The sequence below is a fragment of the Furipterus horrens genome, unplaced genomic scaffold, assembly GCF_987537825.1.
Source record: "Furipterus horrens unplaced genomic scaffold, mFurHor1.1.pri manual_scaffold_13, whole genome shotgun sequence".
Lineage (NCBI taxonomy): Eukaryota > Metazoa > Chordata > Mammalia > Chiroptera > Furipteridae > Furipterus > Furipterus horrens.
Window position 1 is genome coordinate 23,428,329 of NW_028327183.1, and position 22,627 is coordinate 23,450,955.

The 22,627-nt window shown below is 45.2% G+C and overlaps 1 protein-coding gene across 1 annotated transcript in view; it reads left to right on the plus strand.

Annotated features, from left to right (window-relative positions):
• The window catches only part of WWOX (WW domain containing oxidoreductase), a 907,032-nt gene extending 885,298 nt beyond the window's left edge, over positions 1-21,734 (plus strand). Inside the window, exon 9 of the mRNA XM_090260500.1 lies at positions 20,605-21,734. Within this exon, the coding sequence (XP_090116626.1) occupies positions 20,605-20,796 (192 nt within the window). The 3' untranslated portion in view covers positions 20,797-21,734. The remainder of the gene's footprint in view (positions 1-20,604) is intronic.
• Positions 21,735-22,627: the final 893 nt, after the last annotated feature.

Below are 22,627 nucleotides of genomic sequence, written 5' to 3' on the forward strand. Positions count from 1 at the left end.
CGGAGAATCCTTTTCCTTTTGTTTTGCCTAATTTCCACGCATAGGAAATCAAACCTTCAGTTCAACGTTTCTGTAGCAATTCAGCCCTTTCTGAGCCATCTGTTGCAATGCAGGATCTGAGGAGCTCTTGGTGGTGTATGCTGGGGTGAGTCCCTAGCCTCAAAAGCACAAAGGCCTGATGTTTCAATCCTGAAAGCATCTTGCCACCTGGATTTCCAGATTCTCCCCCAAATCCATATTGCTCCCTAGAGACACCAGTGGGGATCAGGGTTTGCTTTTCCTGGGCTGGGTTCAGGCCTCTCACTTTCCACTCCTGTTGTTCCTTCACTTCCCCAAAGGCTGGCGGTGCCAAGGTAAGCTGGAGGCATTAGTATTCACACTTGTGTGTGAGCAGCCGAGCTACCACGCACCAGAGGGAAAACATTATTTCTCATAAATGCTCAATAATTATAGTCTTTATTGCACCCAAATCTATATTGTGACACATAGTGGAAAGCTTTCGGATTCTACATGGCAGAGCTGACAGAGACAGGCGGGTGAAAGAGGAAAGAACATATGTATATATTCAGAGAGAGAAAATGTTCCCAATATAAATGTAGGGAAAGAGATGGTGGTGAGACTGTGTAGTTCATCATCTTCCAAAATAGCATAAACTTTCTGAAAAACTGAGCATGTTGAAAGGCAGCTATTAGAAAGCATATTTTTTCAAGAATAATTACTCATTGTAATTCCTCTTCCAATCTAAGAGGTTCAACACTCCTCTTATACCAGATGGTAAAACAAGGAGAGATGAAGGCTGGTATGGAGATGGGGAGGGACCTTCATCCTGTGGATGGGATTTGCATGGCTATACTGAGATTTTAGGCGTAAAAATTGTCATCTGTTCCCTCTGGGCAGGGGGCAGGCAGAGGTATGTGATTATTTGGCATTTTGCAATTGCTAAGACCCGAGTGATTTTCCTGGGATATTTACTTCTTTGAGAATGTCCAGTGGCTCTGTCCTCTGTGCAGCTTTAGGAAACAGGTCTGCAGCGGGACAGGGAAGGAAAGTAAAGATGTGCCCATTGGGAGGCATTTGATTGCTCCATTGTTTTATCTTCCCATGGAAACAACTTCATAACAAGTTGTTTCTTTCTGTGAAAAATTCACAAGAATCAATGTGGAACCATTCGGATCCTGCCTTGGGTCTGGATGTGAATTCCAAAGACTGCAGGGTTGATTGATGTGTCTCTGGATGTTAAAACCCTTGGCGGGGGGGTGGGGGGTGGGGTTCTTAGCAACACAGTTCCTGGATTAAACTGGCATGAAGTTCAGTCAAACAAGTCCATGTGGTCAAGGAAGGGGAGTCATGTGGAAGACGAACTAGTGGGTGTTGCTTGGATGATTAAGAAGCTGGTATTAGGTAAAATGGGACAGCAAACTACCGCCCCATAGCTGAGATCCTGCCAGCTCTCTGGTTTTGTAAATAAAGCTTTATTGGCACACAGCCACGTCCATTTGTTTCTGCGTAGTCTAGGGCTGCTTTTGCAATACAACAGCAGGTCTGAGTAATTGTAACTGTACAGCCTGCTAAGCCTAAAATATTTCCTACTTGCACTTTTGTTAAAAAAAAAAAAATTGAGGACCCTTGAATTAGAAGATTAACTAGTTGATGTTACTTACATTTTTTGACTAATTTGGGCTACATCTCTCATTTGTCTACATGTTTAAACAACGTGGCATATCAGCGGTGATGTGTTTATAATATATCAAGGAAGGCAAACAAAGTGTGACTTCTGTTGATGAGAGGAAAAGACCATTGAGATTGCAGGTGGAAATCGGTCATAGATCCTGATGCAACCGTCTGACACACTGCCTCCTGCCTTGTGTGTGTTTATTTTAACAGCAACTATAACTGCCCAAAGAAAAGCCATCCCGGCCTCTGCAGCTGCTCCGTAAAGGCCCATTGTTCACTTCTAGCTAAACTCAGGTCTTGTGAAAGTTCATTTTTTTGCTCAATCTCTGATGGTCATTTGAGACATAATCTGGAGACAGTGTCTATCAAACCCTACTTGGACTGAGGGGGAAAGCTGTCAATCTACAAAACCACCAAATAAGCCCCTCCGCCTCCACCTGGATGAACACGGGATCACCCAAAATGTCATGGAGCTTGCAGTGAAGGGAGGTGATGCTGGGAAATCCGCTAAATAAATCACCTAATTTTAAAAACTCGCATGGTCTAGGGGATGTATAATTATAAGCCCGTTCTCAATGGATAAGTACTCAGGGCACAGTAAGGAGTTTAAACAAAATTAGTGGGAAACAGGGAATTTAAGGGAGCAAGAGATCAGGTGATTTAAGCTAAAAATGGCTCCTTACATAAACTGACTGGGAATCTGGGGCATTCATGCTCAAGACAGTTTTCTTCTCCTCAAGATAAGGGTGGGGAATTAGTCACAGGGTATTTCCAGATAATGTAGTTAGCACCTCATGTAATATTAGATGGACAGGGAGCTTTGCTCTCAGGACCGAGGTTGCTCCTGCCACTTCTAATAAGGAATGCGTATGTTTTTAACGTCTGGGTAGCCACTGGTCAGTCATTTCCACAACACTCAGCCCTTTGGTGTGAAATGAGGCAAAAAGGGCACCAAACAACGGTTCACATCTTCATTAATTCATTCATTCACTCATCCATCCACCCATCACATGGTTACTAAGCAAGCAGCCCTGCATGGCAGGCTTGGTGCTAAGGGCTGGGGAGGTGTGTGTGAATACAATCTTTTCAAAGGAGCTTATTGCCTGTTGGATATTTTGGCCTCCTCTATAAAGTGCAAGAAATGATTTAACAGCTGACAGAGATGTGGCTTTGTACCTGGCGAAGTCTCTAGTGAGTGACCATGGGAAGGTTTAGTGTGGAAGGAAGTCTCCTGAGGTAGCCAGGTGACTCAGAAGCAACGCCAAAGCTGATCTATATGGTACCATATTTATGAGGGCAGCCTTTCTCTCACTTTTGTTTCATTTACTCATTTTTTCTGCATCTTATTTTTTAGTTGTTATGTGGGATCCACCCTCTTGGCTTATCCTCACTACAAGAGAGACAGAATAGTGAGAAGGACATGGACTTCGGAGCCCATCCATCCCTTTTCAAACTTGAATCCCAACTTGGCCACTTACTGGCTGTGTGTCCACAGAAAAGTTGCTTAACCTCTCTGATCTCCACTTTCCCCATGTGACTGCAGGACTGAAGTGGAGGACCAGCCACTGCTATCACCAGTGACTGGGGAGAAGGTGAATGAAGGAAAGATCACTTAGTCTTTGACACCCGTTCCCCCCAATACGCACACCTCTCTGCTTCTTCACCTTGGCTCCCGAATAGTTGACCAAAGTTGTGTTTGGCTGTGAACTGCCAAAGACTTGCCAGTTTTCTACTGTCTCTGAGCCGGAGTCAGTGCAACTGCTCCCCATTCTCATAATAGTGTGTTTTCTTTCTGGTGCTTTCTGCTGGAATCTCCCAAGACAGTGTAAAAAAAGCACAGCCTCTGCAATCGGACAGGGCCAAGTTCATGTCAAAATTCTTCTATTTCCGCATCCTCCTGTCCTACCTGTGGGGGCCCTGGTAGATGAGGCTGAGATAAGGGCCTCAGAGGGTGTCGTGAGAAGGTGGCCTTGTGTAACAGGGGCTCCCAGCTGTGCGTGCCTGGGCCCAGGAGACCCAGTCTCCTCCGCGGTCTTCCTCCTTCTGTCTCAGTCAAGAAGAGACTGGATGAAAAAAAGAGCCTCAGTGGCAGGCCTTGTCTTTACAGAAGACCCCTTCTGTTTTCTGCTTCAGTGGGAACTCACATGATGAGAGGTGTTTAGCCAACAAATTAGATTTACTAAGTAATAGAGCCTGTGTGGTCTCCGAAGATAAAGTGTGCCTTTCATTCAGCTTTTTAAAATATTGCAGATAGACCTCCCATCTCCCTTTCTGTATTGTAGGTGGCTTAGCCAGCTAGGAGCCCCACGTGGGACCCCACTGATCTGTAAGAAAGGAAGGAAAGTCCCTTCCTTTGAACAAAGACAGGACACCCAGAAGATTGCAAAGCCCAGCCTTCTCAAAGGGGTGGAATCTGGGGTATAGCTGCATCAGGTAGGCGTGAGCTCAGTTTTTGCCCTTTCTCCATAACCCACCACAAAATCCCCGTGGACACGGCTCTGGTCAGTTCTTTCCTAAAACAGTCCACTTATCTGCAACCAGGTTCCGAAGATTTCATCAGTGCACGCCCTCTGCTTGCTAGAGGGATCCATGCTTCCCCATCACTGGCTTGCCAGGGGTAAGAGGAGACGTCAGAACACCAAGGCCTTCTTTGAGGTTGCGTCTCCTCTCCTGGTAATGACGGAAGTTGCTCACAAATGGCTGCCCCATGTGAGACTCTCCTTGGACATAGCGTACAGTATCTCCGAGTCTTGACTTTTCTCCTCCGGGTCTCAACTGTGGCCACCTCCATTCAGTTCCCGAGTTCCGTTGTGAGTGGGCTCAGTACTGGCCCTTCCTCTTCTGTAGGCACCGCGCTGCTGAGTCAGGAGCTATCACTTCTCCATCAGCTTTCAACATTCTTCTTGATGTTTCTTGATCCCTGAGTTTTTCTCTTTATCACACTTTATTTAATAGAGTTTCTGGAAGGTGCATAGACAGAAATGCCTGAATTGAACTCACCATGTCTAACCAGAAACCTCCCAAAGTCTGTGCTTCTTTTTTGGCCACATCATGCCCTCCACTGAAGGATGAGAGAGGGCCAGGTGGGCAGAGAGCGGCATGGGTGCTCGTGACTGCGGCCGCCACCACTGCTGTTTGCTGAGTGTTATCTGCTAGCTCCGTGCAAGTACATTATGTGCAAGGTCTAATTTAGTTATCAAAATTACCCCGTAAGTGCACCAGAGTGGCTAAATGTACTTCTCAAAGTCACCCAGCTGTTAGTGGGAGGTTGGGTGTGTCCCAGGCAGCAGGTCTGAGGCTGAGGTTGGCATGCAGGGTGATAGGGGCTGCCCTTAGGACCCACAGCTGTGAGGCAGTGGGGCAGACAGGATGGCACAAGTGGAGAACCGACTGTGATATAGGAGCAGCAGGCACTCCAGCCAGTCCCAAAGAGACTAAAGCCAGAGTGACCCTCTGGGATGTCCTGAATGGGGCAACGAGGGCTGCGGGCTGCCTCCTGGAGGGGGTGCCTGTGGGCAAGGCAGCTCCATTGGACCAATGGCAGTTCCTGAGGAAGGACTCGTCCTTTAACAAACAGTAGCCCAGCAGCTGGGGAAATGAGTGCCTCCTGGTCCAGAATGGGGGTTTGGGCAGCATCCCCACAGTACCCACTGCAGTGCTGTGGGCTGGCTTTGTGGCCCTGCCTCTCAACTGAGAGTCCATTCATGTAACTGGAGTGCAGGGATAGAGGAAAGGGAGAGGAGAAAGCTGGAAAGGGAGGCCATCTAGCCCAGACTAGGAAGCTGCCCCCTGCCAAGGAGCCAGTCATGAGAGTGTAGAATGAGTAAGTCAGATCAGAGAAGGGCGGCTTGGGGGAACAGCCCAGGTGGCAGCGTGTGGAATCCTGGGATAAACTCAGTCGACGGGCTTAATTTGACATCTTAGATATATTATTCTTGTGGCAGGGATTTCAGTTGAGAAGGGAAAGAAAATTTTACTTTTTTGCTTTTCTACATCATTGGTTTCTATTTCTTATTTGAAAATGCTGTTCCTCCCATATGGGAAAGATTTGGTGAACTCAGGTGGTAATGATATCTTTGCTTAAAGATACTTTTTGAAAGCAGAGACAATAATATCACTGAGATCTAGGATAGACTCTTCTCATGCAATTTGATGGGTGGGAACCTGTTTGTGCTTTCATTTGAGGAAGTAACAAAACCAGAAGCATCTTCGAGGTTTTGCACCTTTGAGACTTACGTAAGTGCAGGGTGAACAAACAGCGTTTTCTGCTCTGCGTCTTCACCTGTTGGTGGGCAAACTAAACTAAGGGACCTTCAACTTACGGACATGTGCCTAATTATATGTTTGGGATAACCAAAGGGTTATCTCTGCTCACCAGGCTTGCAGTGTTGGGCAAATGCAGTAAATTCTGAGTCTATGCATGCGCAGCTTCCAGCAATGACTGAAAAATAATAATTCAGTGTCCTGAGATTTCCAGTCCCATGAGTGGCCCTGCCCTCTCTTCTCCCTGCTACCCTGCCTATGCAGTCTCCTTTCCTCCTTCCGTACCCTTTTATTCTCCCCTACTGCCCCTCAGGGTCCCAGATCCTGTATCCCACAATGGGAGATAGTTGGGGGGGGGGGCTAGACAGATGTCTTTGTTACAATATATGGACTCCACTTGCTGTAGAAAGGACCTAAGTCAACAAAGGTGGTGTTTCCAAGGACGCTGAACTCCTAGAGAGCACCATTATTTCCCTAGTGAGCCGGGGAAATGGTGAGGTCTGAAATCAGGTAGATCTAGGATTGGATCCTTGCACTGCATTCCAAGAGCTCTGTGTGACCTTGAGCTAGTACCAACTCCCTGAACTTCAGTCTCATCATCTCTACAATGGGGCTATTACCTACCTTGCAGAATTGTAGCAAGAGCAAGTAAGACGATGTTGCAGAGTTTCTAGAATGATGTTTAGGACTCATTACTGAATACATGTTGACAACTATGGTTATATAGAGCCCGGGGAGCCACCTGAGTGAAATCAGCTTCTAAGTTAAGAGGACCAACATGAGCAATATCTAAAAGTCACAAGTCTATGTCACTCTGTCCCCCGCCCCTCCTCCCCAGTATCCCATACTGGTTTAGGTTTATACTTTCCCACAGTGCCTTACATGCTTTGAGGTTCTGGCCTGTTTGATCATGTCTTACGCTCTTCCTCAAACAATCCCTACTGCTGGATTCCATGGGCCATCAACTAATCGAGTTCTGGAGCAAGATCACACCACCTTTCGCAAGCTGGTGGTATAAACCTCTTCCCAGCTCCACATTCTGCAGGTCACATGGAGACTATTTGCACCACAGGATTTGGCAGACACTACAAATCAAGGCTGCCTCTCCCCTCCATGCTCCCGGGAGCCAGTAGTTAAACACCCACCGAAGGGCCATTGTCACAAGCCCTGCTTCCCACAGAAATGTCATTTAAGCAAAGCAAAGCAACTCACGGAAAAGTCCATTTTAATTAGCCTACTATACTTCTCACCCCTACAAAGAGGCGGTTGTAGTAGTAAGCGGAGACTCTGTATCGCCTTAGCAAGGCAATTCTATAATAACAGACAAAACCTATAGGTTGGCAGTTCATTTACCCCCCCCCCAATACTTCCTACTTATTATAGTGAAAACATGAACATCCTGGACAATGGATGGGATACATCTCACCATGAAGATGGGAAGTGGTTGATGCATAGACCCTAGAGATACTGTGGCCGTGAATCTGAAGCCCTAGCTTTCCAGTTACCAGGAAGTTATGCTTCTCAGCCTCTAAGGAGGGGTGGAGTGGTGCTGAAATCTGAGGCAATTATGAATCTGCCCTGATATGTATGACAGTTTAAGTCAACCAATCCTTTACCAAAATCTAGGGAACAAGAAGCAGCCTTAGAGAATAGTAGATGTTAAAAACAGTAAAATTAACTCCCCACCCCATTAAAAGGTTACCCTTTTAATAAGAGATTGTTCCTTCATGGGACTTGCTTCATCTTTTGATCATAGATTCAAGGTCACTAATAGATTCACTCTCATGATCTTTTTCATGGGTAGTTGAATCCCTGGCCTCTATCTCAGTGTGACCATCACAGTCAAGGGTCCAGTGCCCCCTGTGGAGCATCTAAATGGAGACATCATCCTACCACTGGATAAGTAAGTGACAAACGTCATTGGAAGGGCCTGACTTCTGTGGCCCAAGACGTGATCCAGCAGATGGGTAATGGGCATGGATACCTCAGCTTCAAATTCCAGCACCACTACTCACTAGCTGGTGACCTTGAGCAGTGCTTAACCCGTCTGACCTCAGATTCCATGTCTGTCAAATTGGGAGTATTATAAATGAGAGAGTACCCAGAAAACATTTACTGAAAGCCCGGGAAGGTGTGCTACTTACTATTGTTCAAAGATCTATAATGATGGTGGTACAGAATCTTGACCTGTGGGTGTGCAATGCTCCCACTTCACTCAGACTGGAAACACCTTCCTGTTTATCCTGCATCATGGCTAAGAATGGGGTTCTGCAGCCCAAGTGATGGGGTTCAGCTCCTGACTCTGCCACTTGCTCTTTGACTTCTGCCTCTTTCTGCTTCCGTGCCTACCCATAATCATGGATAGTGGATGTCAAGGGCCTCAGAAAGGATCTGGCACAGGGTGGACCTTCACTGGCAGCATTAGAGGCACATCAGTCCCGAAGCATGCAGGAGACAGGTGGCCCATAATCAGAACTCAGCAAACAAGAATTATTGGTTACTAAGTCATTTTATTGGCGTGAGCCTCAGTCTCCCTATAAACAAAATGGACATAACAATACCTGCACAGGGCTCCTGCAAGAATTCAGCCAAAAGTCTGGGGCTTGGCACCTAGGAGGTACCACAGAAGGTAACCAGGCCCCATATGGAGGTCACTCGTCAAGGGGACTGCCTTCTAAAGTCATCCCATCAGGAATCCAGAGGGCACAAGTAGTAGAGGACAGATTTCCAATCCCCTTGACAACTTGAGGGCCAGCTACACAACTAGCATGCATCTTCACTGACAGCTTGCTTGGCAGCTACTAACATACTGTGTGCCTTCATTTTTACAAGCCAGGCAATTCTGAGAGGATGAATCCTACCAGGTGTGGTAGCCAGAGGGGGCAAAAACAAAAATCAAACAGCAGAGTAAGATGTTCCTCAATGTACCCCATTGTCATGAGTTCAGCACTTCTCTGCACTGCAAGGGCAGGACCGTTCCAACTGCAGTTGCTTACTGTGAGCCCGCCCTGGGAGATGCGGCCAGATGGCCCCCAAATGCCCGGCCGTGAGCCCAGGCCTTGCCAGCTGCCAAGTCCTTGCTACACGAGAAGCAATTTACAGAAGAGGAACACGGCCGGGGTGGGGCTCAGACCCCTTCAGAGGTGTGGTCCAAAATCACATTGAGGCAGAAATGACACTCCTGGCCCAGGGGTCTGAGGCCTGAGAAATGAGCTCAGAGAGGACGAAGGTCCTGAGGCTGCACAGACAGGGGCTTGGCCAGCCAAGAGATCAAGTCACCCAGAGAAGGAATATGTACATAGCCTTGTGTGGCTAGATTTCCACATTTATGCATAATTTCAGGATATCATAGAGTGAACAGAGTGTGGGGTAGAAAGCATGAGCCATGAACAAGAACATGGGCTTTGAACTGAAACACTCGGTTTGGATCTTGGCTCCAGCACATCCCAGGTACATGGCAGTGAGTTACTTTACTCCCTTTAGCCTCCGTCTCCTCCTCCTGAGATTGTTGTGAGAATCAGCAGTAATAACAGGTCCTCGGCACATAATAGGCCATCACCAGTATCATTATTGTTTTTTTTTGTTGTTGGCTAACACAGCTGAGACTGGACTCACCCTGCCTAAGGCAGCTGTTAGGTCTCACACCCTTCCTGGCCAAGACGTAAGAACTCAGGATGGGTTTGGAAGAAAGGTAACGAAAGGGCTGGAACGTGACCGCAGTGTTAAGACTGTACCTGGGCTGGGCCATCCGGCTAAAGGCTAAGTGCTGGGCCAGCTGACAGGTGAGTCTCTAGAGGAAAGACCAAAAAGTAAGTGATAGACAGGCTTTGAGTTTGAAGTCAAAGAGGAGGGATGGGTCAGCTAGAAGGAGAGTTTCTGGCCAAGAGAAAAGTTTATGCCTGGAGTTAGGAAACGGCATCCTTGAGCAATGTGGTACCCAGAGACGCCGAGTAAGACTTGGGGAGAAAGACTGCCACTTGAACTTCTTGTCTAGAAGGTGGTAATCCCACCTTCCTTATTTTTAAGTCCCTTGCATGAAGGAAAGGCAAGATATTTTGATCTGTGTGCTTCCTTAACTTTTTAATAAATGGAATTGTAGTTACCTTTGAATCAGTATCTACTGTGTACTCAGGAAAGAGCCAAGTGTTATCACTAATCCTGCCAAGAGCCACATGAATGGGCTTGTATTGTGCCCATTTCACAGATGAGGAAACTGAGGCTCAGTGGCTTGTCAAAGCGTTGCCATGTGTCCAGGTCAGGATTCAAGGTCAAGTATGTCTGGCATCAGCTCCCTGGCTTTTTCCACCATCCCGCTCTGCCACCCAATCTGCAAAAGCACCCAGATCTTTCCTCTTCTCACTCCTTCTCCTCAGTTCCCTCCAGGACTGAGAGATGATATTGATTTTTATTCAATAGAGGTTAGGTGTCTCTCCCATTCCACATGAATGCAGAGGGATTTTTAAATGGAAAACTACAGGGAGTGAGGGCTGATTCCTCCCTTGCTCTGCAGGAGAATTGGCTTAGATCTGTGCACAGTGCCAGGGCTGGCTCCTTTTCCTAAGGACCTAACTTCGCGGCATTCTTCAAGGGCTCCAGAGGGTTCCTCATGCCATCAAATTAAGTTTGGAAACTTCAATAAAAAAGTCCCGAAGGAAACTGTCAATTAATGCATTTACACGGAAGCATCATACTTGGGAAAAACATCTTCAAATGCAAGCGCTATTTTCCAACCATTAAAAAGTTTGTGCACTGCTTGGTTTCCATAGAGACCTGAGGTAATAGCCTCCTTCCCCTCACTTAAGAGCGAATGTCGCTTGATTTCTTTCCTTCTTTCTTTCTTTCTTTTTTTTTTTAACCTTAGTCTTTCATACTTTTTTCTCCATTTATGAAAACAAAACAGTGCTAAACTGAAACTTGGCGATGAGATTTGTCTGAGGAAGACACTTGATTTATAAGCTCAAAGAACTTCATTTTTGCTCATCTCATTATTTTATGACTTCTACCAACAGTGCTGCTATCTGCAGAGACGAAATGGAGAACCTTCAATTGACTAAATGGTTTTCCTGTCCATCAAACATATAGTCAAAGGGAAAATATTAATGGTCTGTTGAAGAGTAAGTGAGTTTTCACAAGGTGAAATCGGGCCCACTGCCTGTTTTTGTAAATAAAGTTTTATTGGAACACAGCCACGTTCATTTGTGTATGTGTTGTCAGTGGCTCCTTTCCCAACAATGGTGAATTTGGGCTGTGGTGACAGAGACCATATGGCCCACAGCGCCTAAAATATTTCCTCTCTGACCCTTTGCAGAAAAAGTTTACTGAGCCGTGGTAGACAGGATAGAATTGGGGTTTTGGTGGCATTTACTAGTTTGGTCAGTTTAGGCAAGCGCTGATCTTTCTGTGACTCTTTCTGCATCTTTGAACTAGGAATAACAGGACCCCTTCGTAGAGTTTTTGAGCTGTAAAGCACCTAGCCCTGTTTGGCACATATAGGGGAACAATAAATATGAATTCTTTTTATTCCAGATCCTTCTGCTAGAAAAATCAAAGATGCCTATTTATGAGTCTAGAAATTCTTCAGAAAACCCAAGAGAAGTGTGTAAAACCCAAGCCAAATAGTCCAGGCATTGTTTCTGGGCCCCAGGCATGCCCAGGTGTGTCTTCCTGACCTGAGCGGGGAGCTCTGTTCAGGGATGACAAGGCAAACAAAAGAGGCCACAACAGTCTAGGAAGAAATCTTTAATTTCTATTCAGCTTTAAAGAGTTTGAGAGGTTTTGGTTTTTTTTTTTTTCCTTTTAACAAACCAGTTCAAGTACATGCCTGCAGATTATAAAATTACCTGAAGTTGCCTAGAATATCAGCATGCATAGCTTGTTAGTATTTACATATATTTACACAGGGAAACAAGAAAAAAGATCTACAGTTATTTACAGTCTACGTAGGAGAAGAGAAAGGTGACCTAATCGTATTTCCTAAAACACAGATGAGTACTCAGTACATGCATATTTAGATAATATTTGCATGATAGAATGCAATTCAAAAAATAAAAAGACATACCTTTGTAACTTTCTATGCTAAGGTGTTACATAATCAAGGTAATTTTTTTGTTTGTTTTGTTTCTAGTCTATTTGCATCAAGTGCTTTAAAATGTTCACTAACACCAAGGCAGAATTATTTACCCTGGCAATTAAAGCAACAGCACACATGATCATTTCCTACTAACTAGCGACAAGCTGCTGGTGAATGAAATATCTATTGTTTCTCATTACCCATCGACCACTGTGACGAGATCTCTTTGTAAAGGCAGTGCCTAAGCTATCACCATTAATTATGGAAGTAATATAAATGAGACACTCTCCACACTATGTTCTACATGAAATATTAACAAGGCCAGCATCTTTGAGCCTGAGAAACGATCTGTTCGAGTGAGCTCTCTATGAAAATGCACAAACCTAAAGCTTGTGCTCGACTTGAAACGGTGGGGCTGGACATGGGGGCCTGCCTCTGGGATCTGAATTATTGCAAAGTCTGTTCTCCTGTTTGTTTCTGGACAATTGAGTTGAGAGTTAATTTCTTACCATGATGTGGCCCCATCAGAACATCCTGTTCTGATGCTCTCCCCATGCCTTTTCGGTACAATGTTGTAGGATATTTGTGTGACCCAGGTATAAATGAACTGTCCACCTTAAAATCTAAACAAATAGCTTGTTTGGGGTTTTCCCTGAAATCCTACCTGCTCACAAAAGCACTCAGCTCTTGGTTTTCTAGAAGAGTCAATGTGGCAGGCCAATGGGCAGAGTGACTCTGTATGTAACGAAAGGGGGAGTTTTTAGTTTCACCTGTACTATGAAGATATTATTTGCTCCATGACATTAGAACTGAACCCATTAATTCTGCCTGGCAATAATTTCAAAGGTTTATATCAGTGTACATGGCAAATACAGAAGCATATATATATATATATATATATATATATATACACATTATACAGAGCTAGTTGTAACCAAGATTAAAGACATCGAGTAAGCATGTGAAATGTTTCAAATTAGCACAAGCTAAATATCTTCTTCTATCTCTTAGAAACACTCAGTAGTTCCTTCAGCACTAGCATCACGGTGGCCCGATTGTAAAATTTCAGTAACAGGCCATCAGATTTGTCCCATGTCGAAGGATGATGCCTGTTTTGGTGGCAGATCTGTATGGCTCTTCTGCTTAGCTGTTTCAAACCAAACCATGGAAAAATGGATACCCCAGTGCGTGTTCCATCCCAGCAAGAGAAAACCCATTTATAAAGAAACTCTACTTTGAGCAACGTGGGTATTCCAGGGAGCACTGGCAGGTGATGCCTAGGAAATTCATTCATGGATATGACACAGTCAGTGACATCTCTTCATTGTAATGAGACCGTCTCTCGGGCCAGTCAGTTCTAAAACATCTCTGGCAGGCACAGATGAAGGTGGGATATGCGTGCATAACATCTCCCCCGTGGATTGTCCTTGAAGCCTTCCCTTTGTCCTTCCCTCATTCCGAGGAGCACCTCCCCACTCGCAACGGAAGCATGGTGGAGTCTCACAATCACAGCAGGCCCCAGAAAGATGAAATCATCCTAAATTGTACACTTCCACTCTTTTGGGACCAGTCATAAATCTTTCACAGAACCTTTGGAACGTATATGGCAAGGATTCTGGAACAGGGAGGAGGTATGAAAAGGGCCTCATTTATTTCAAGGGGAAGTTCAGGACAGTTCATCGAACTGAAAACACAGATCCTGAAAGCCTACCAAGGTTACTCTGCCCCTAAGTCCTGCTGAGGGCTCAGTGACAGGCCCTGCCTGACCGTCCCAAAACAAACATGGCTTTGGACCCCTCTGGATGGTTGGGACTGGCTACCTCTTCTTCCCCCAAAGTTAAGGCTAGACAAATATATTCTTTTGCTTTAAAAAAAAAAAAATGTTTTCCAACTTTCCATCCTGAACCTACTGGTGTCTGGGCTTTTTCCTGCAAATATTTCTTAGGGAAATAACAGCAACACCCCTGACTTTCCAACTCCTTCTGTGCTGGTCTTCCAGTCAGTCTCTGAAATCTCCCTCATGCTCTTGCTAGAAATTCACATCTTCCATCAGGAATAATGGTGTGGTCTTTGTCTTCTCACCTGGATTTGGGGCATAATATTTGGGATGACTGAACTGCAAATGGGAGAGGCTCAGTGTCCACTTGCAGGGTCCCTCCAGACAAGGGGGCTGCGGACCACGGCTGATATTTGAAAGCTGCCTTGCGTTTGTTGCCCCTCAGACATTTCACTCAGGACACCCCTGCAGTTGTGGGCTGTGGACTGTGAGGCCCAGTTGCGTTTCTGGGGGTGGATTGGGATATCCCACTGCTTAGCTCTCCCACAGCAAACAACTGCCATCAAGGCCTTTTCAGAGACTGTCCCCAGTGTCCACGGGGAATGACACTCCTCCACCGACTGCGCGAGGGACCGTCAACTGAAAAGGAGCTAATGAGGTTTTTCACACGTGTGAACGTGTGTTTAGCAATGAAACGGTTTCTTTGTGACAAGAAGTAAATATTCACACACTTTGTCGAAGTACATTGTGAGTGGTCACATTCTCTTCAGTGAAGCTAAGAACCTAAATGTGATCTAAGTAAGTCTCCAGAACATTCTCTCAGAATTTTAAAGCCTCCACAGTTAACAGCAAATATCCACTTTCCTGATCTTCTTCACTTTTCAACTTGAGGAACTGAGTGTCTGTCCCTTCTATAATAAATGTTAAGAACGACCTATGATCAAAACTCCCGAAGGCTACAGGAAAATTGTTTCTATGCCCACAGGAAGTATCTGCATGTATCTAAGCCTATATTGTTGAAAGCCTTTGTAGGAATCAACTGTTAGGAATTTGTAGGAACTAATTTGTTAGAAATTAACTGGGGGAGAGTGGGGAAGGGCGTTGGGTCAGTTTCCCCTGCAAAGCTGACCTGATGTGTCAGATATTACCCTCCAAAAGGCCACACAAGCTTTACTTGTAGATGAATTCATAAAATGAAGATTGCTCAGGTTTCTTGGTTTTGATGTGGTTTAGGCTTTGAAAAACAGCCTGTCATCCAAGAAGAGTAGGTTCCTTAGCTGGGCCAACCTGGCATCCGGAGGTGGCATTTTGAACCAGGTGACCTTTTTGTTAAGGGTCATTTGCTACTGGATCTTCTGAGGTTTCGCTGAATCCTCACTTTTGTTCATCCAAATGGATATAATTTCAATTTGGTTCACTGACTAAATCAACAGTGGAAAAATCTCCTTCTTTTAACATTTCTCAGGTGAACACAGGACAAACTCCACATTTAATTCTAGGCCACATCAGGGTGTCACACTGTGGCGAAGAAGAAGGCAAAGAGACCCTCCTCATAAAGAAGCTTCAGTCAAATGGGAGACCCGGAACAAGGATTAGGCAATATGCAAATATCTGCACCACATATTTGGGCAGGAGGTTTCGCGTGGCAGCTTGTACCAATTCTGGAGTGGGTCCACCCGTGCAATCACCTGTGTGACTTTTGACAAGTTGCTTTTGATGTCTCGTATCAAGTGGGCATCTCCACAAATGGGGCGAGCAATTGTCCCTGGCTTATAAAGGTGTTAGGGGTGAAAATGTCATGCTTAGAAAGCCATGTGCTACCTGCGTGAACAAGTAAGTGTAAGCTCGCAATAAATGCCAGCCGAGGCTACCACGTGAATGGGCCCCATTTGCAACAACTCACTGGAAACGCATGACCGTTTGGAGGACAGAGTCCTTCAAGTTGAGATCTCTTGTTCTCTTCTGCTCTCTCGCATCATCTTGGTGCAAGCTGGTGTGTTGGTTGACTAGCACTTACTCCACGGCCTTCAATTCAGTTACACAAATGTCACAGTGGAGGAAGAGGGCAGCTTGTTGATTGTGGCCGTGCTAATGGGGGAGGCCCAGGAGCCTCATTCCTGTGTGAGCTGCATCACACTATGAACGAATAAAACATGTGTCACATTTGTCAGCTTAGAAGATTGTTCTTGGGAAGTACGGAACTCACAGCCTCTGGGAACAGCTTGCTCTTGTTTGTCTTCAAAATCAGAGATTCAAACAGTAATTATTTAGGACACATGGATGCATATGCAGAGGTGAACTCCAAAACACAGCGTTGCACTTTTCCAGTGGAATGGTTATAACCTCTCTTTCAGGACTGTTTTTGGGAGATGGGGGAGACAGAGGGAGTGTGGAGGCAGACATCTATTCTGCTCATGGCAGGCGTGCTCACTCCAAGGCTCTGGGACAGATTGTCCTCCTGTGTTCACGAAGCCACATTGGGTGGCTGCTTTTGCATTTGGGGAGTGTTTGTTTTGTCTCACAGACCCCAGGTGAGTAACAGGAAAAGCTTTGAGGACTTAGAGAGGCACCTGTCTTTTCTTCCTGCTGCAGCTGCTCACTTCAGATCACCTCTTTGTCCTGGGCATTGGGCACAGTAATCGCTGCCCTCTTCCCAAAGGACACTTCTTCCCTGCCCTTTGGGTTCCTAGCCCAATCTAAGTTCACTGACGTGTTCCCTTACACATCTTTACTTTTTACAGAAATTGATTCATTCAACATATTCTGTGCAATCTCCTGATATATGTATGTCTGTAATAAAGCAACCTTAGAACATCTACTCTCAGAATCATTGAATATATAGAGAGATATTCTGTGACAGTGTCTATTTTTATACATCTTCTAGTTAAATCTACTTTAAGACAGGAATCTATTCTTTCTTTTAAATAGGCATGCATTTTAAAAGAGAAACTTGAAAACTAAGCATTAATTGTGTAATATGTGTCCTTAATAAACCATAAGTTACATTAGAGTACTAACCAAAGCATTACAAATATCAATATGTGGGTGGCTTTTCCTTTACTATATATTGTCTATTAGAACCTCTGTACCTTTTCCTTTAAAAAGAGTCAATATTCATTTTGATTCCATGCTGACAACTATAAATTGATGGCTAGCAGTTATCAAATAAATGTTGATGAAAAGCAGCTACTTAAACATCATCTTCAGCCCAACAAAGGGTTTGGGAAGGACGTAAAACTTAGGTCTCAGGGCCTCAACTATAAATAAGCAGCAACTGCATTCTAAATCCACCTGCTGGTAGTTGGAGATGGTGCTGCAAATCTGACAAATGATTTCTGAAAGAGAATGATGAACCTTTATTACCAAGATACTCTTAACTTAATCCCAAACAAGAATCCTGGGTAATTTTACATACACTGTAAAGATTGATGGCACAGTTCTCTGGCAGCTCACAAATGTTTGATTAGATCAGAAATGGCATTCAGGCATGATTAAAGATTCCTCTGGGCTTCCCAGAAATTCTCAGCCCTGTGTCATCCACACCTAACTCATTGCCAATTCCACAGGATGGAGACGCCGCACCGGGCGCTCGTGATCAGCAGCTGCAGAAGTCCTACAGGCTTCTGGGAAATGTTCTTAAAAAATCACTTAGGGGGACCCACAGCTCCAACCTGTGTTTAAATGCCAAGGTGTTGCTATTATCTTATCACAATGAATCAGTAAACAGTGATGACAACTCGCTCAACGTGGCTTCAGACATTTTATAATGGAGTTGGTAATATTATTTCCCTTATATGACTTTCATCTTTTCTGACTTACATGGCATGAAAGTCATTTGATGGTGACGGAAGTGCTCTTTTTAATTTGTTTTTGTCAGTTTGAAGGTGTTTTATCTTGTATCAGCAGGACCAGCTTATTTACTAAGGAGATTTCCCTAACGTGGTTCAGTCTGGTTCTCATGATAGGCACACCAAAAAGCTGAGGAGCCCAAAATTAGAACCTGTTGTTAAACTGTCATCAAATCTGCTCATATAAAGGTGTCACTCAGAGGCTGCCATTGGCACAGCTGAAAAGGGAATTCCCTGAGAAGCCAAAAGGGTGGTGGGCTTGGGACGAAAAGATCTTGTCACTACTTAACTATCCCGCAAGAAAGGAAAGTAAATCGAGTACTGGTTGAATTGAGCATGAATCGGAGAGAGAGGCTTTGTCAGATGTGCGCGGGTGATCTTCGAGTGGAAAAGGTGGTCTTTGCTTTCAGGTGCCCCGGCTGACGTGTGTGCTATAAAGCCAGGGCCACTCGTGGTGGGACTTATGTGCTGGGTCACCCCAAACCTGGTGGCAAAAGAATCAAAGCCAGCTCTTGATGAAAGATCAGGGTTTTCTAAAATGTGTGGTTTTCAGCATGATAGCCAAAGGTAGGTTTATATGAAATGAGGTCAATTGCAATTGCATTCAGATTCCATAGAGGGAAAATGCATGCCCCCCGCCCCCTCATCAGTGCGATTCAATGTAAGTGCAGAATTTCTTTGTGAAAATACCATTCCAACAATGCAAGAGTGCGATATGATATCATTTTAGAAGGTCACAGTGGCAAAATATTGCATTGGGTTTAGAAGAATTCCGCTTTCTGCTTTCCCAAGTGGCCTACTTTAGTCTTTTCTCAGGATTGGTGGAACTGTGAAAGGCCAGTTTGTCGTGCTGTGTAAATGCCGATATTAAAACGATTCTTGAGTGGGGGTTGGGGAGCCTGGATTTGGACATGAGCTGGCTGGATTCTCTCACCCCTTAGAGTGGATGGTAAATCACCTGACCACTCTTTGGTGTTTTTGGCAGTTGCAAAGTAATGGAAATCTAAGATAGCTATCCAGAAAATTATGCAAAACGCCTTCTCCACCTGAACTCTGCTAAAGAGCAAAGCCAAAATGATATTTGGCTTGAGTTAGCGGGACAAGCAACTCAGTTCTTCAATTTGTCTTTAGAGGCACTTTGCTTCCCTTTCTTTCCCACATGAGATGCAAGGGGTCAGAGAAGCCTCTTGAAATTTTTTAGAGAAATGTGCCAGGTACTAAACAAAGGGTTATTAGGAATAATAATTCAGTGAAAGAAAATTTGGATGACATGAACTTATTTCCATTAGACTTCAGCCATACAAATCGATTTCAAAAGAAAGAGCTCAGTCCAAGAAAATAACTGGCCATTTGGGGAGTGGGCATGGTGACGGGGTTGGAAGTAACAAGCCACTTAGTATTAAGTTCAAGTCCTGTCAGGTGTTCAAGTTCTGAACTAACGGGACTTGTCCAGGACAGTCAAGCACCAGCTGTGGTCATAGCTCATCTCTATCACGTGCCCACTCCACTCCACATCCCTCCCTACAATCATGTCCCTTGGCTGTATCTGACCATTTGATTTCCACACTAATTCAAACGTGACAACAGACCCAGACATTGAAGCTCCCCTCAAGCAAATAAAAACCAAGTCTGGTTTGTAGCACTTTCCTGAAATTATAACATCTTGAGAGCCCTGATCCTCAGCATGACCTTGACTCCCAAAGGTTCTAGAGTGCGGTCATAGTGAATGCAAACCAAATCATCTGGGGGGCAGGATTTTCCATTAAGCACTCCGCTCGGGCACAATTTAAACCCTGTAGGTAAGCTTTGTAGGGGTGGGGACAGAAACGCATTTCCCCCTCAATCAGATGGCCTTAATGTTTTTCTCATGGTGACCTTATCCCTCATTACTTTTCTTCATCCTCTTCTGCACCCCCCGCTCCCCATCAGCCTGTAATTAGTTGATGCAACAGGCCTGTGATGCACATAAATAATCATAAGATGCCAGATAAACTGTATTGGTTTTAAATTAGAGCCATGCCTACTGTGTCTCCCTACGAACACCAGCCTATTATTTTTAATTATGGCTTGCAAAGCAAAGTGATTTCTTGCCCTCTTTACAGCATCCCTGACAGTATTCTGTCAGCTCGAATGATATGGGGCCTCCTCGGCACGCACATCCCTAGCCACAGCACCAACCATTACTCAAAAGGTGAATTCAAAGTGATCGATTGCACTCATTGCAACTTGCATGTTGAAGTGGGTGGGAGGGGTCATACCCCCTAAGCCACTGCCCCATTGCAAATATGGGATGAATATGACATTTAGAAAGTTTTTCATAGGATCTGGATGAATAAATGTATTTGCATACAGCATGTATGTATGGTAGGGAATATGTTCATATATGTATGTATAGGTGTGTGATGAGGAACATGTGTATATGGATTTTAAACATTTCAATGTAGTATTGCAGGCTTAACACAGCACTGCAGGGCCATGGCAAAGCCTAAAGGAAAGATGTGGCACCAGCCCTGCTTGGGTTTTCTACCTGATGGGCCATTATTGGAGTAGTTGGTTTAATTCAGACAGAAGGCTCTAGAAACACCTTGGTGTCAAAATACATCATGCACAGAGAACTCAGGGGTTGGATGAATTCCTTGTGTGTTCAGGAGGATAGCATATCCTTTCCTCGTTGCTGGGAAGAGATGTCTGACGTGGCTGATGTATTTATTTTTGAAGCCTTTTCCTATAGGAGGTGTAAAGAGTCACACCAGCTTGAGGGGCGTGGTTTAGGAACGCGTTTATGCAAGATGCTCCGGCCTTCCTCTTACTGTCTGTGCGCTGTGGTCAGTGCCCTTTGCCATGCTGAGAGATCCACTTGCAAATGGGCCGGGTGGGGGGAGAGGCTTGCTAATTCCCAGTCAAAAGAAAGTCATCTCCGCTTTTCTTAAAAAAAATTTAAAACTTTTTTGTCTTTTCCCTTTGATTTCCAGCAACAAGGAGCTGCCACCACCGTCTACTGCGCTGCTGCTCCTGAACTGGAGGGCCTGGGAGGGATGTATTTCAACAACTGCTGCCGCTGCCTGCCCTCCGCGGAAGCCCAGAGCGAAGAGACCGCCGGGGCCCTGTGGGCGCTCAGCGAGACGCTGATCCAAGAAGCGCTTGGTGGTGGCCAGGCCAGCTAGGCGGGAGCTCGCCAGGCACGGGCACGCACCCCAACCTTGTGTGTGTGTGCACGTGGCGCTGCCAGTGCGGGACCCCCTCCTACTTACTACCCGGGTGCCTTTCTATGTCCCTCCCACACAGGCCCACCAGAGTAAAGGGAATAAGAGTAGTCACAGCAGATGGGAAAATGTTAAGTACCTAAGGTCAGCAGGGAATGAATTCCAGGGGTGATTCTGGAGCTGGCTTAGGCTTGGGTGGGTCCCTTTGCTTTCCTGGTGGCGGCCTGCTGGAAAGTGAACGCTCTGTTGGTATGTGCGGTCTTTGCCTCGTTGGAGAAGCCCAAGCAATTCTTTCTCAATGTCTAGAGTAGCCTGGTGCACCCCTGTCCCACCCAACCACCACCAGGACCACAGCCACCATGACCACAGTGCAGCTCAGGAGCTTTCTCCTGTTTGGGGAAGAAAAAGTGAGGGTTTATCCTTCTTCGCTGCATCGATCGGGGAGATCGTTGTTTCATTCATTCTGACCAAGTCTCAGTGGGCTTGGCAATTCCTGGGGAGAGACCGCTGAACATTGTTCCCGTCAGCGAAGACAACGGTGGCACTGCTGTGGCACTGAGAAATCAGTGGAATAGACAGAGAAAGATAACTAGTCCTTTGACGCCCTTGCCAAACTCTACAAAAAATTCTTTAGAGATTACAGCAAACAAATTTTGCCAAGCATCCCCTCAATACCTTGTCCGGCAGGAAAGGAAGGAAGCATTGTGTCGGTAGGAGTCTACAGCATCATTGTGGGGTAGGGATGAAAAGTCATGCCCTTCATTCTTCATTCAGTTTCAAGAAGTAACTGATGGCAGAGGGTCACAGCTCCTCAGTGCGCCTGCATGAGCGTTCTCCTTACAATTCCTGCTCTCCCCTCCCCCGCCCTATGCTTAATAAAAGAACATGCTCAAATAGTATCACCTGGAGTTTGTCATCTTTCTTTAAATGTTTCAGTTTCAGTTTTCGGGGAGAGGTTTTGTTGTTTTTTTGTTTTGTTTTTTGGTTTTTTGGATTTTTTTTTTAGAAAAGAAATCTAGAGGAAAAATAAAGCGCTTCTTGTCGACGCCAGGAAAACACCGTTCTTGTTTCTTCTCTGAGTTTTTGTTTTTGTGCTTTGTGGCTGTGTGTGGGCCAAGTCGTCTCACGCGATGAGCATGCCAGCATCATATTTTCTGTTGAAGAAAAAAAAGAAAAAGACACATGACTATTGTTTAATTTCACCTAAAGAGGTTTTGTTATTACTTACAGTTGGTTATTTCAGTCCTCAACAGTCTGCTCCCCCTGTAATTGCCAAGTTCTTGGTGATTAGATAAGATCTCTACCAACTCGAATGCAAGCGGTATGGAAGTTCTTTCTCACTCATTCCTTTTCCACTGTCACCTTGTTTTCTTGGCCACTCCAGGGATGTGAAACGGTCCTATTTGACAAGATGAAGAGAATGCTTTTGCTAAAATACCAGGAAGGCTGGGCAGGGTGTGCATGTCATTGTGTCTCCTCCTGATAATGACATGTTATGAACCTCTGGGCCTTTGGCTCTGTGGGCCAGTCCAGCCATACCCCATAGCCTGGCTACATCTTCCAGTCTGGCTATATTTTCCCTTACAAAATCCTTATTATCATAGCTCCTTTAATCTCATGAGTCAGGTAATATCACTTCTCTGGTACAAACCCTCTGATGCTTTCAAGGTAAACTCTGCAAAAATGACCATGATCATTCTCCTCTTAGTCTCCATACTGTGACTGGTCACCTGCCACATAAATGCTGGCCTTGGCCACACAACATGCCTTGGCCAGCTGGAAAAGTGCATTT